Below are 15,054 nucleotides of genomic sequence, written 5' to 3'. Positions count from 1 at the left end.
CGAGGAGCACATGGCACTTTGAAGTGCTGGGGGCTCCTCGCAGGGCTGGGGCAGGGCGAAGGAAGCTTCATGTGGCTCCCAGGCCCTGATTGGCCTGGGGGTGGGGAAGCGTGCCAAGCCTCTTCCACTCTCTTTCTCCCTGCCCCTCCCCCCTCTCCCCCCCCCCCCCCCCCCCCCCGAGCAGCACGTGGTGCTTCAAAGTGCCATGCTCCTGGCAGGGTGGGAGAAGGCTTCATGTGCTCTCCTGCCACCAGGCCAATTAAGGCCTGGGGGGCAGGGGAGTGCAGGAAGCAGCTTCTGCTCTGCCTCTGCCCTGTGAGAAAACTAATTGGCCCTGGGGGCAGAGGAACCTAATTGTCCCTGCTCTGCGAGTTGCCTTAATTGGCCTGGGGGCAGTGGAGTAGCAGGGCCTCTGCAGGCTGAATCCGGCCCACAGAGGCCCTTCTGCCCACCCCTGGTCTACACAGTAGTCTTAGCCTATGCTCCTCTAAATATTTGCGCAAACCTTCCTTCTGTCTGTGAACACACAATTTTCAAGTATGTGCTCATTTGTGTTTTGAACCCATGCTTGTTTTCATGGTTGAGGGTCTGGTTTAAAACTTAAGTTGCTCTTTAGATTTGGTTAGGACATGCCTGCTTTGAAATGAGAATGTAGGCAGGTACCAGTCTTCCGGTGCCCTTTCCCATCCCCAAGGGTCAGGCAAGTTCTCCTATCTCAACACCAAGAACCATTGTATATGCCCCTAGATGCACAACCAAGTGTTAGAAACAAGAGAAAAACATGAAGAGGGCTTTGCTGTGGGAATTCTCATAACTAAGACTAGGCTAACCCAGGTATTCAGATCTTGGCACCAGTCACCTGGGAAATTATCAGATTGGTCATGGAAAACTTACTGGTCACATGATGCTGGTTCTCCTAGTTTCCAGCTCTTGAATTGCACTGAGAGAAACTAAAAAACAAAACAAACACCTTACTCTTTTCTATTATTAATTATCCATATAAGTAATTCACTTCCACAGTGATAATATTTGATGACAGATGGGATGTAAGATGGCCCTAGAAACTGTACACTAAGAAGTGATATATATTTTTAAAAAAAGAAAAATTAACCCCCTCAACAAGTGATCTTACAGATGAGCCTTTGTCCAAAGTAAACTTATTTTTTAAAAAGCACACACTATTTCACTTCTGCCAGTTAAGCTTTCTTGGGTGGGTGATAGATACAGTTAGGTTTTTAAGCTTTAATCAGAGTGATAAAAAGCTGTTAAACATATTGATTTGGCTAACCGAGATTAATTAATATAACTTGCAGAATCCCTATGCTAACATAAGGGATCTGAAACCTCACAGCTAGACATACTAAATTCACTTTTTAAAGACCAGAGGACACTTCAGGTTTGATGTGACAATTCATAGGCATATTCACTGATATTATCTCAGTTTCTAATACGAAAATATATTGTGCTTCACTTCTGCTTCCAAGCACGCATTTGGTTTGTCATACATTAATTCTAGAACAATGTGTGCTCTGTTGCATTTTATTTACTACTGGAAGATAAGAATGAAAATTAACTACAGGAGTTGTCTGTATGGGGATGACATTTATTTCTGGTTGACTAAAATTCTAACTTTTTTTTATATTTTCTTGATTATTTTCAAATTGTTAATGTGCATTACGTATAAATTTTTAATAGTATTTCAGATTGTTGATTCAGCTGAACAAATTAACAATTGGTAACTTTAATGTGGCCACCAGATGGCAGCATGTTATACGACAGAAAATAGGTAGATGTATTTCAGTTTTAAGCAAAGGAAGAATTTGATTCCTTTTGCTGTGTTTGTTTAATTTTTACACTTTTTTGTTCACGATGCTTAAAAAATCAGCAGTTATTAGACTTTTCTGTAGCTCTCATGTGAGACCCTCACACAAACTATGCAGGATTTAGCCTTTCCCCCAACTTCTAGGGTAGAAAGGTGATGTGATATCCCCACTTTACAAACGTGAAAAGCAAGTCAGTATTTTAAGTGACTTGCTCCGTGTCTCTTTCTCAGCCTGCAGCAAAGTCAGAAATAGAATCTACATTTCCTGAGTCCCAGTCCAGTGCCTTAATCTCAAGATTTCTGTGAATGGATCCTTCTTTATTTGTGGATTTGGTGAAGTATTAAAACAGCCGTAGACAAGCTGTTCACTTGCTCCTGATCTGGACTCCTTATTAGAGACAGAGTTCTTCTTGCTTGTTAGTGGTGAAGGCCAGTGAGGAAAGGCTACCTGTCTCACTTATGTGGTAGAGTGTAGATACAATACTTATTGCACCTGATATCCTAGATGAGGGGTACAGAACCTGTTTTTTGTTTGGCTTCTCACTTGTGTGTGGCCTCAGACTGATCTTTCTATGGGTCAGTTCCCCTCTTCCTATCTCCCTCTCCTCCCCCCCCCTCAAAAAAAAGTATCCCCGCCCCATCCTGGATGGTTAAGGTGAGTTGGGTTGTTGAGAATACTGATCTCACATTGCTTATCCAGTAAGTATTTGTATTTGTTTGGTTTAAGGGAATCAGAAGGTCCATAAATTCTTGACATCTTTTTATTTTCACCCTCAGCTAACTTTCCAATGCAGACTGACCTAACACCGTTCAAACAATCTCACTGTGACTTTTATACTTAATGTATGACGATGGAAAAACTGAAGCTTAAATTTGCACACAGTGATTCCTGCATGTGATTATTTTTAATAGTTGTGGAACATAAATACGTAAACTTTCAAAATATATATTGAATGTTCTGCATGGTATAATCAGCATATAAATGACTTCTGGTAGAAAGTCAGTTATGCTGAGTTCATCCACTTTCCCTTGCTATTTGGGATTCTATAGAATAGTTGTATAGAGTTCTTAATGTGAGGCAACTGCAATTTTTGGCTAATTTTCTTAAGATTCATATTTTAAATCTACCTATGGTTAGAACCACTGGTTGACTCTAAAGCATTAATTCCTATGACATTACCTGTAGGTTTCTTTATTTATATTTTAGTGGTAGATTGAAAAGGTTCACTTCAGTAGCTGATTAGTTCTTTCAAAGTCCGTGCCAGTGAAGGAAATGTTAAAGTAAATTTACCAAATACTCTTATAGTATGTGAAAAACATGAAGTAGTTTAAAATCAGTTTTAAAGTTATTTCCCAGTGCAGCAGGCTAATGCATTACTGCTAATAGTTGGTGCTGCAAAACCACCAGTGCCAAATGGTTAATCTATTACTTAAGTTTGTCTAAAGAGAACCAGTTAATGAGAATGTTATTACTTTTTCTACCACTGTTAGTCACACAAGTACTTTGCTGAACTGAGGCCTACAACATTAAGTGTGTGCCTAACATGAAGCACGTGTATAGTCACATTGAAGTCAAGAGTTACATTCTTAATGTTAGGCACATGCTTAAGTACCTTGTGGAATATAGGCTATGGTTGTAATCAGGGTTGCAAGGTCACTGAACAAAAATGTTTTATATTCAATTATTTCATATGAGTGACAGAAGCACTCCTAAAATAGTTATCTGTTGATGCTACTTTTGAAATACCTGTATTTCTTTAGAGAGTCATACCACTGTATTTTGTAACTTTATGCTCATAAGTTACAATGTAGTTTTCTATATCTAAAATAAACAAAGCTTTTGGAACTTAACTTTGATAAATTACCTTTTATTTCAATAAAATTAACAGAAAGAGATAGGCATGCTCAGATAATGACTTCTAGGACTAGTTGTCTTCTATACGCCAATTGTTAAGTGCTTGTTTACATTAAGCTATCATAACACATTTTCAGGACTTCATGGTTCTGTTTAATGTTGTAGTTTAATGGGAACAAGTGAATATCCACATAAGAGCTTCCAGCTGTGTGAATTTCTCAAGCTTTGACCATAGATTTCAATTAGTCCAGTGTATAAGGCCATTGCAATAATTGGTCTGTTATCAGAAACAAAGATAAGTTTCTTCTTTATATTGAAAACTTGAATTTCTGAGGAATGTGAATCAATTCATAGTTGGCTGAAAGCCAGTTTCTTCTCCTCCTCAACTCTAACACACATTTGAAAAACGTACTCGCTTTCTAAGTGCCTTGTGAATCTGCAATGATTAATTCTCCTCATTATTTTGCTGCAAATTCTCATGACCCTCTGTGATGATTCGATCACCCACTTAGAGTTTATGCATATTCATATCTTTCCATTCCTGCTGCAGTCGTTCAAGTCTCCTTCACTGGCTGTGGTGTGTGCTTGGTGCAGTAATTGAGCTGCAGTAGATTGATTACTCTGGGGAGCTGTAAGGCCTTTAAAGGTGAAAACATATCAGTCCTGTTAATTAGGAAACAAAGCTCTGGTGGCAAGTTCAGCAGTCAAATGCTTCCAGTGTAGAAATGAGGAAAGGTATGATTTGTTCCTCTCCATGAACCCTGTTTACTTTTTTATATTTGAATTAGATCCACATCAGCTATGGCAGAAGATAGAATCCCTTTGTATGAGAGCAGAGATGGTGTTTCAATCTGAAGAGAATTGGATTTTCAATATTGATTGTAGATCTTATCCATTGTCAATCAAACCTTAAATTATACATTGTCTTTCAGAAGTTACGTGCCCTATAAAGCTAAATAGGGCAAGATTACATTTTGTATATAAATATTGATGCTAATCTTTCTCTAGTGACTTCCTTACATTTGACTAATGTGTTAGTTCTGACCTTAACTGTTGTATAGGTAAGTCATTACTTTGAATTCAAAGATGTTTTCTGAAGACATAATAAAAAGCCACATTTTTGACATTTTACTATTCAAATGACTACCTATAACCTCCCAAGTTTAAGATTGAATTAAGAGAAAAAAAATAAAATTAGGTGAATTTTAAGTAATATATTAGAACGTTTTATGCAACAGGCAAAGTATTCCTATATCATATTGTACTCACCCTGTAGTTTTATAAAGCTAAACACTCTCACCTAGAGTAGAATATTACAAAGATATTAAGGATGGGAGAACCATCTACCACAATATCTGTCCATAAGGGTCAGAAATAAATTATTTAAGAGTAATTTATATATATTTATAAAACCACTTTTCTCAGTTTTTGTTGGACAACAGATTTTGGGCTACATATACTATACAAAAAACAGTTTTTTGTAAGCTGTGTGTCATGCTATTTTGGGTAAGTTAATGGACATGATCTTGGTACTTATTGAGGTCTATGGTAAAACTGACATTGACTTTCCTGAGAGCAGAATTTGACCTTTCATGTGCGTAGTGGACTTTGAAGAGTATTTTCTTATGCCCTCGTTTGCTTTGTGTCATTAATTTGATCTAATTTTAGATTGTTTGTTTCTGTTTCAGGCATTTATTAATACAGCAAAAGAAATCTATGAGAAAATCCAAGAAGGAGTCTTTGATATTAATAATGAGGTAACATTTATACTATTCTGATAGCATGGTCTAGTGAGTTATTTTATTTTTAAAAAACACAATTTGTAAGACTTTGGATCACTCTTTGTAACATATGTATTACAATATTTGGTCATACTGCAGTAAAGCATTTGTACTTTATTTTTATATAGCTTGACTTACTATTGTGATGAAAACAGATTAGCATTAAGTGACCCTATCCATTCGTGAAGCATCACAAAATCATAAATCCCCAAAAGAGAGAAGAAAATCCACTTTCATCCACATCCCCATATGGTGTCATCTGCTTTCAAAGATAATTTTCCACTGTGTAAATGGGAAAACCATGTTAATGTGCCAGATGTACTACATAAGCTGTCTAGTGTGGAAAAGGTGGTGAAAAAGCATAATATAGTAAAATCTCATTCTGTGGGCAGGTTAGTGATTGACAAATAAGGGAGAGGCGTCAGTTGATGTGTAAAAATCTTACAGAATCATAATTTGAGTGCTGTTGTCCTCTGTGACATGTTCTCTGTGCCCCTCCTAGCTCCAGGTCCTCCAATTTGCAGAAAGTTTGAAAGCTTACAGAGTTATCAGTTACCAGATTACAGGGTCAAGTTGTGTGTCATTTGAAAGCTATTTCTCCCATGAAAACAATGGTACCTCACTACCTCACTTAGGATGAACCAACAATAATTATGTTGATTATAGCTATAAATATGAGGTGGTTTTTTTTTTTTTTTTTTTTTTTTAAGTGAGAGGGATCTCACATAAGACATTATCTTTGGTAATTCTAGGGAGGTTAGCCTTGATATGTAGGATTGAAAACATTTATTCATCAAAGTTATCATTGGTGTTGTTTCTGTCTAAGACATCACTGCTAAATTCAGGTCATGCTGATAATCATCCACATTGCACTTACACGTTTCTTCCTGGCAGATATGACTACATCCATTGTCACTTTGCTTCTTGCAAAACATTCACCGCCGTAGTTCTACAAGTGTCATAGTGTTGGTGTTCAACTGGTAAACTAAGTACATAAATGCCTCCAGCCCGTTCATTACCTCACTAGTGACTGTCTCTGCCATTCTGATCACTTTCACAGTGAGGAAAAAGACTTCAGAGGCTGAATTTAAATGACTTTCAGTATGTTAATTGCTTCTTTCCAGACAACCTTCCAGTAGGGCCACATACTGAAAGAGCATGGAAATCTGGTAGTGTGGCAGCTATTAATGATAATAGGATCATATCTCTGAAGGAGATACAGCAATTCTGTTTCCCAGCAGCATGCACAAAAACAAAATCTTGCAGATTCTTAGGCAAAGTCAGATATCAGTAGAATGTCTGCCTTAGGCAGAAATCTGGCTCTTAGTAATAATATCTTTCTGTGGCATTGATGGCATGCAAGGCAATTTTAGAGACACCCTCTTCGTGGGAACTATGAAGAAGCTCCATTGACCAGCACAGGGTAGCAGCTTCATTGCACCATCTGATTACAAAATGTGCTGAATAATTCTTTGTGTGCTAGAGCATTTTTCTGCAAGGTATGCAGTTAACTCATCCTTCGTGTGAGTGTGAGACAGTAGCTTACAAGGCAGTGCAATAGCTTGAAGTATCTTCCCTCTATTAATGTATTCAGTTGACTCCCTTGCAAACGTGTCAAGCAGTTTGTCATAAATCCAGTATTTTCCCTCTTGCCTGATAAATGTTCAGCCAGATCTCAGCAGGCACTAGCAATTTCTCGTTTATCTAGATCTTGTACCTCTTCCATATCATCTATGATTGTTATGCTGAAAAGTTTCTGCTAGCATAATATGATGGTCACTTTGTCACTAGATGCTGGCTTAGGAAGATCATGCCTTGTAAGCTGCACAGCTGCGTGACTAGGCGGGCCTGATTAATCACCTGTGAAACTGTGCTGCACATCTTAGAGGGAATACTAGTAAGCACCTTCAAGGACAGTTCTTTGCTGGTCCAGATAGCACTTGAGGAGAGGACTGGTCCCCATCAGTTCACTCCTATTAGCAGACCATAATAGTAGCATGAAGGGTACCCTTGCCAACTGCTGTTTCTTCAAGGAATTCCAAGTTATCAACCACACAAAATATAAAACTCTCCTTGACAGTGTCTGGGAGAAGGCACAACTCTTGATTCATTTCTGTCTGGTAAAGAATCTAACTTTTCAGTTGCAGTCTTGAGGGAGATACTCTGTTTTGGAAAGAATTAATAAACTCACAGCTACTTATAGTGGTAGATTACACTTGTGTGTCTCAGTTGTCATGCATGTATTGGAGACTTGCCTTTCACTCAAATACATGTACATTAGGCTTTGTTCTGTGCTTTCTGTTTATCATACTTACTGGTACCAAAGTCATTGCAAATACTGAAGCACTTAAAAGGAGTAGAACAGGTCACAAAGTATTTTTTTAGGTTTGCTATCCACTGTGGATCCCTGAAACTTCCATATATTCTGTGATAGAATACTTTTCCATATAAACTTAACAGCTGCTAACAGTCTTCATATTGGTATTGACATTAGTGCTTTCTTCCTCTTGATGTCCTTAAAAGCTGCGGCACTATATGCTGCGATTCATTTCTGTGGATAGAATTGCAAAAACTACATCCATATCCCACAGTTCATCTTCAATAAGTTTCTTGAGAGCTTTTCTGCTAAGCACTTGTTCTTCAGTGCTATTCAAAGCATACTCTGTACTTAACTCTGTGTTGACCATCACCACCACTTTCATATCTATTAGAGCCCTTTGTAGCTATTAGAGCCCATAGAGGCAATGTATGAACTCCAGCTGAGTCACAGTTTACAGTAGTAAAATTGGTGTAGGTTTCTGTTGCTTTGTCCTTCTGACGTAACATGTATATATTCCTGGCACAGGGCTTGACGTAACACATTACATATGTTTCTTGCATAAGATGTGGTAGTGTTACGTGTGGGTGTCTTGGGTCAATGTACCCACTTTATTTTCCCTGCTGTGTTCATGCTTGAGTGCTTCATACAATTTCTTGCGTGTTGAAACCATGCTTAATGGATGCCTTTGAACTTTCTGCTTACTGTAGAAGAATTATTTGTGCTTCTCAAAATGTAGGTGTTGGGAACCTAGCATTAGGTGAGTCCACAGCTAGCATTTGTCACAGCATCTTCAACTTTTTCCAGATGCTCAACATACTTCCTCTCCGACATTGTCAGATTCAGTTTATGGGTGCATTTCCTAAAGCATGTAAGATGCCACCAGGCATTATGTTTAACTGCATCCTCCACAGTGGTAATCTCTGTAGAATCAGCTACTAGTCAGTACTCTCTCTCTCCTCATTAATATCTAAAAATGATCAAAACCCAAAGTTAAAACAAGAATTTTGTAATTAATTATTTAGGATTGAAATTAATGATAGTCTATAATTATGTGTACAGTATACCATTTGCGGATGGATTCCAATAATTTCTGGCTGGATGCTGACCTCTTATCCAATGCCTCATTACCAGGGCTCATCACCCGTGCGGTTCTGCGCATGCGCAGATCGCTCTGCGCCAGCTCTTCCGGGGTGTAATCTACTCGCCACGAGCGAGTAGATTACACTATTTGTCGAGCCCTGCTCATTACAATTCCTTTGCCATAATAAACCAAGATGATAATCAATACCACTGGACTGCTTTTTTATACAACACTAGCAAATAAACTTGAGATACTTATTCCGTGTACTAATTTATTTAATGTTACATTATAATCTATAATATTTTAGAAAATGGTTTTAACTTTGACAGGGCTGCGTGTTAATGTATAATTTTAAAAGCATTGATTTTTAAATATTTTCTCAATTGTGTGTTTATAGAATGTTTGGTACTGTCATAGGAGAAAAGGACTTTGAATGATACAGAGCTTGACCCATTTCTGATGAAATATTATCAGAATTTCCACTAACCAGGGAGCAGCAAAAACACCTTTATACTGCAGAGAGGTTACCATTGAAATTACAGTTCAGTATATTTTTTACAAATCAAATGACGTCTTCCTGTAGTTTGCCCAGTAGTTACTTGTACTCCCAGACTGAGCAGGGGAAAGAATTTACTTTGAGAACTTGAAGAAATGACTAAATAATTCAGATTTAGGTATCTGTTCACTGTAAAGAATTTGTGTAACAAAATAAAGATGATCATGGCTTGTTCTGTAGTGAAGAAATTCTTAAAGCTAAAAAAAAAGCTTGTCTTGGAACAACTGAAAAATTCTGTTCTGGGTCAGTGTGTACTGTGTCAGTAGATCTCTATGCAGTATGTACTTTAAATTCTCAAGTGCATCATAGGCCCTTACATAGTAATTTTCAATGTAAGAGGGGTTTGGGTTGGTCGATGAGGTAACTTTCATTGCTGACCTGTACTGAGTTTGAACCAGTGATCAGATGTGAAAGACTATCTAATACAGTTATTCATTGTCCTTTTGAAGTAAATTGGTGGGATTGGTCACCTTCTCAGTGGACTAATATAAAAATTAACAGCACATTCAGCACTAATTGGCACCCTTGCTGGCGGTCTGAGATGTCCTTTTAGTCCTTGGCGCACAGCCTTTTCTTTCACCCATAGAGATGTGCCTTGAAATCAGCACTAAGGACAATTGTTTGGAATCACATGGTGAATTGTGCACTGCCACCAATCAATATGTACTTGTTTACTAGTAATGTCAATCTGACTGTTTTTTAATAGTGGTGAAAGTCACTACATTTTGGGGGAAGATGGGGCAAAGAAGTTAACAGAATTGCATTAAGTTGTCTCACCTCCCGTTTGCTTATGTCTCACCACGTGGAAGCTTAAAAAGTAAAAATTTACTTCTAGTTATGGTGGTAGACATTATTAGTAAGGAATTAAAGAGAAGCTTCACTACCACTCCAGCTGCTTTAACTATGTGACCTGTGGCTAAATAGGACTCCTCTCTTAGGCATAGGTTCTTTAAACAAAACTTCTCAAATAAGTTGTTTGTAAATGTTTATTAATATTCTATTACATTAATATCCTTTTTTTCATCCAGCTTGTTTCATAGTTTTTCAGAATTCTTTGATTAATGTAACAGAGAATCTTGAGTTGGTTTTAAGGCGATGCCATTCAGTTAGAGACTGATGCTTTATAAATTGGACAGTAATCAGGGCCTCAGAAGAGGCATGTTCATTGTATCTGTCGAGTTTCATATAGTAGCTGACTGCTTTACTGTGCCTTATGGAGCTTTGATTGCAATATGCTGTCAAGAGCCAACAGTCCGTGCTATTTATTTGGCTTAGTGCCAGGTCTGACTCCTTGATTCCTCAAGAAGTTGCTACCAGCCCAGAGGGGGCAAAACCAATGAGCCATAGGGCATGCTTTTTATTAAAGAGGAGTCAAAGAGTGAAAAGAAACCACATCAGCTGCTGTCAATACTGAGCTAGTGCCAGAAACCCCAAGGCTACTACTGTTGCAGAACAACTGCCAAGCACTATAAATCTGAGATTTACTGTGACGCAAAGTTTCCTTAAGAGCTTAATTTCTGAAGCTACTGTATTACTTTTCTCAAAGTGCTGTATTTTTAGGTAAAATCCACTTGAGGGAGTGAGGGTTAAGATATAAGTGTGAGTTTGATGAATGAAAGAGCTACACTATGTGTGGGTTCTTGGCAAGTTGCCATGTCTTTGGGGATCATAGAAATTATTGATGACACAGAACACTCGTATGCCCTTAGCCTGTACAGCTGATTCAACATGGAAATAAATGCTGTCTAGAGAGGAAAAGTTTTACATTATATTTAACCAATGGAGGTTTTGAATCTCTTTAAGTGCACACTAGAAATGTATTTATGCATTTTTTAAATTTTGCTACTTTATGTGGAATAGCATTTAAATACTATTTTTCCTCTGTTTATGTGAACAGTTCGATAACAAGCAGGGTTCTGTTTTATAGTAATGAAATGGAGAAAAAAATGAAACAAGGAAAGCATCTTTCACTTTAATTTTACTTCCTTATTTGTAACCAAGCACAGTTCTAAATAAGATTTTTTTTCTGTGGCTTGTTACATATGAAAGTAAAAAGAGAACTTCTTTCAGACATGTGCATAAAACAAAAATTGGTAAATTAATTTTAGTATTGTTAGCATATTAAAATGTTTTAAAATAATAATTGCTGTGTATTCAACTCTTTATTTCAGGCAAATGGTATTAAAATTGGCCCTCAACATGCTGCTACTAATGCAACACTTGCAGGCAATCAGGGAGGACAACAAGCTGGTGGAGGCTGCTGTTGAACCTATTTTTACTTTCTAGCTGCCCAAATGGGGCCCACTAACTTGTTCTTTCACCCTCCCCCCACTGCAGCTCAACTGAGACATGAAACTATTGTAAGTTGGTTTCATGCAGCAGAAGAAGACTTTATCCTTCAAATTCTTGTATAACTTTGAATAAATAGTTAATGTTCACTAAAAGACAGATTTTTGGAGATTGTATTCATATCTATTTACATTTGATTTCTAGTTCAATAGATGTGATTATTTTTGTTTAAATGTTGTCTTGTGCCCTTGACTACAAAACTGAATTGTATTAAACACTACAAAGTCATCTGAGTATTTTAATCAGTTTGTGTAGTTAGGTTTCCCAGCTACTGTGGTTACCTAATGTTTAATATTGTAGAGCTGTCCAAGTTTTTGTCAATTTTCAAGGCTATAAAGAAAAGCAGAAGGACTCTTTTAATTCTGTATTTATCATTTACTTTCTGTATATATAGTTTAATAACCTGCTTGGGTGTATTTGCCAAGCTAGAATTCTTTAATGCATTTGCATAAATTCTATACTATTTAGAGCTTGAAAACTACAAAAACATTATTGGAAATCGCTTGGATGCTGAATTTTAAACCTTTTTGACATTGTTAGCATGTTCATCCTCTCCTGCCATTATCCTCAAGTCCAAGAAAAATGCTTAATGTATATTACTGGAGGCTACATATGTGTTAACTATTTTAATGCCAAATGTTTGCTGTTTGTCCACAATTTCCACAGCACCGCTTCAGAAATGGATTAGCTGTTTGCCTTAATGAATACTGTTGGTAAAAACCCAGTATAATGAATGAAAAATACAGGGGGAATTGATGCCCTTTAAAAATGGCACATTATGAAGACTTTGATCTTTTCTTACTTTTTTCTTGTTTACCACTTGATTTCTTAGTAAATTTTTCATGCAGGACAGTTTTTCAACCTAGTTGTACAGTGACTGTGTAAAGTTTTCTTTCAGTGGCAACTTGTAATCCTAAATATATGGTAAGCATCTTGTCTATTGTGAAAGGGGTGTGACAATAAATCTGCCAGATTGAAAATCTTGATAAAAGCCAAAACTGGAAATGCTTTGGTACTTTACTCAGTGCGATGGTTAAATTTATTTTTTTCTCATCATGAAATAGCTAACAGTGCAAAATAAAATTGTTTACATATTTAAACTTGTTAAGGTGCAGGATATTAATGTCAATCTGACTGCAAATGAGGAAACAAAACTTAACAAATATTTTTCATATTTATATATAAAATCAAAAATAAAGGGGTGACACAGATGCTAGTTCATGTTTCAGATATGTCCCTAAAATAAAAAATTTCAGCCACACATTTTGTTTAATGGACCAGCAGAGACTGAGGCATAAAGCTGGGGGCATGGAGTCCCCCCTCAATTCATCCACACCTGCTGTCAAGCTACAAAGAGAAAACATTAACATCAGAAGTGATAACGCTCAAAGTGTAAAATAGCAATGGTTTCAATATTAAATAAAGCTTAAAAGTGTGTAGGGGTCTCTTACAATTTTTGTAAAGGAGCAAATAATCATAACGGATTCTAATTTTAGACCTTTTTTCTGTCATTTTATGGTTGTAGAAGTATTGGAAACTGTCTAATTATGTTCTTCACCATATTTTCCTCTAGTGAACATTTTGAGATTATAATGTACATCGATACCTGTCATAGCTATTAATATTAATTATTCATAACATAATATTTGAAGCACAAACTGTACAACTTGAAGCATTTATAAAGCACAAAAAGAAAGGGTTTACCTTGTACTGACTCAGAGGTTTGAAGAGTACAGTACAGCACTGAATGAATCTATTCTTATGAGTTACGTGGGTAACAGTGGTTAACAGTTAGATGACTAGGTACCCCCACAAGAATTCTAAGAATAAAAATCTACCTTGTGTCTGATTGGTAGTCTAGCAATACAACTTGCTACCTTATATGAGCCAAGGATCTTTTGCTCCCAGGATGCTTGGGGGCTAGAAGTGCTGCAAAGATAAAGTGGATGTAAAGTGGATCTTGGGGATGTAAGAAAAGGAATACATTGCTCCATAGTAACTACAGGTCATCTTGAAAATGTGTGCTAGCCTTAATGACCGGAGATTCCCATTCTATATAGCCTGACTCCCAGGAAAAGGGCAGGGTGAATCATATCCTATATGAATGACAGGTTTTGGGGTCGAACTAAAACATCTGATCACTGTCTTCAGCAGGTGAAATAGCTAACTCTACATTTTACGTAAGTGGAGAGCTGAGCCCCTAATGGAAAGCCAGCCTTAGTTTTCAGGCTATAATATTGTTCAAAAGTCTGCAAATAGAAATAACATCTTGACTTTTATCATGATGATAATCCTACTGTAATAGAGGTATGTAGGCCCTGTTACTGTCCATAATCTGGTTCTTGCAAGTAGGAGCTATAACATACTCTTTTGTTGGACTTGTGTTTTGAGAAGTTACCAGTTTTATTTCTATGGATATTCTGCTCATCCCCACATGTAGCTACTGGAGTGAGCCACCTGTAAGATGGACTAGGGTTGTAATTCCACAGCACATCTCTACAAGTTATGACCATTCTTTTGCAAATTTTACAACTTTATTCACACCTTACTGGATGTGATAATTTGTCTACTTTCCTAGTTGCATTCAAGAAACCCATTGTATTTTTATGGGCAAGAAATTGCTTGGATGACAAAATAACTTAAATATTTCAGTGTACACCAGAGACTTGAACAGCTGCTGTAATCTTGTGAACCAATGGGAAAGTCATATCAAAGGACACTATTATGCAACTTGCTAAATATTTCTGACTTTTCCTTGATTTACAGTATAGATTAAAAAACTGCTGATTGTAGAAATGGTAAATTCAGGATGGCATATTCTCTCAAGCAACTTTAAGGCCTTTCTGTGTCATTCCTAATGCAAAAAGTAACATCTCTTGGAATGTAGGAACATTCACTTAAAAGATTCTGATCTTATCCACAATGGTTTTATGCCAGGGTAATTCCAACAAATTCAGCAGTCGGCCTTGATTTTAAACCACAGTGAGATCCAGACTCAGGCCTTTTGGTTGTTACAGGTGTAGTATTCCCTCAACATTGTAAAATACACTAAATTGTTAGTCTTACATTACATTTTTGTTCCACATAGGTATACTGTTTTCATACATTGGTGCCATGGAGTTTCAATATATATCACTGTGGCATTTAGTAATCGATACCATTTCTAATGACTGTGCTTCTAATTAGTCCAAAATGTTTTAGATAGGCACCCCTTGAAGACTATCTTTTAAACAGTGCTGTTGTGCAAGAAAGGCTTAAGTAGCATTTAATAGATACAGAAACCTGTAAAC

The 15,054-nt window shown here is 37.0% G+C and overlaps 1 protein-coding gene across 3 annotated transcripts in view; it reads left to right on the top strand.

The window, feature by feature from the left end:
- RAB2A (RAB2A, member RAS oncogene family) overlaps positions 1-12,975 on the top strand; it is a 59,520-nt gene extending 46,545 nt beyond the window's left edge. For 2 of the 3 annotated variants that reach the window (XM_089776248.1, XM_006113633.5), the window contains exons 7-8: positions 5,366-5,434; positions 11,587-12,762. In XM_089776248.1, coding sequence (XP_089632374.1) covers positions 5,366-5,434; positions 11,587-11,682 — 165 coding nt within the window. In that variant the 3' untranslated portion in view covers positions 11,683-12,762. Of the gene's footprint in view, positions 1-5,365; positions 5,435-11,586 lie in introns of all 3 variants that reach the window. The other variant, XM_075920649.2, reaches the window with a different exon arrangement.
- The last annotated feature ends 2,079 nt before the right edge of the window (positions 12,976-15,054 follow it).

This window comes from Pelodiscus sinensis, chromosome 2, assembly GCF_052426305.1.
Source record: "Pelodiscus sinensis isolate ZL-2025 chromosome 2, ASM5242630v1, whole genome shotgun sequence".
NCBI lineage: Eukaryota > Metazoa > Chordata > Testudines > Trionychidae > Pelodiscus > Pelodiscus sinensis.
This window is presented reverse-complemented; position numbering and strand designations above follow the sequence as displayed.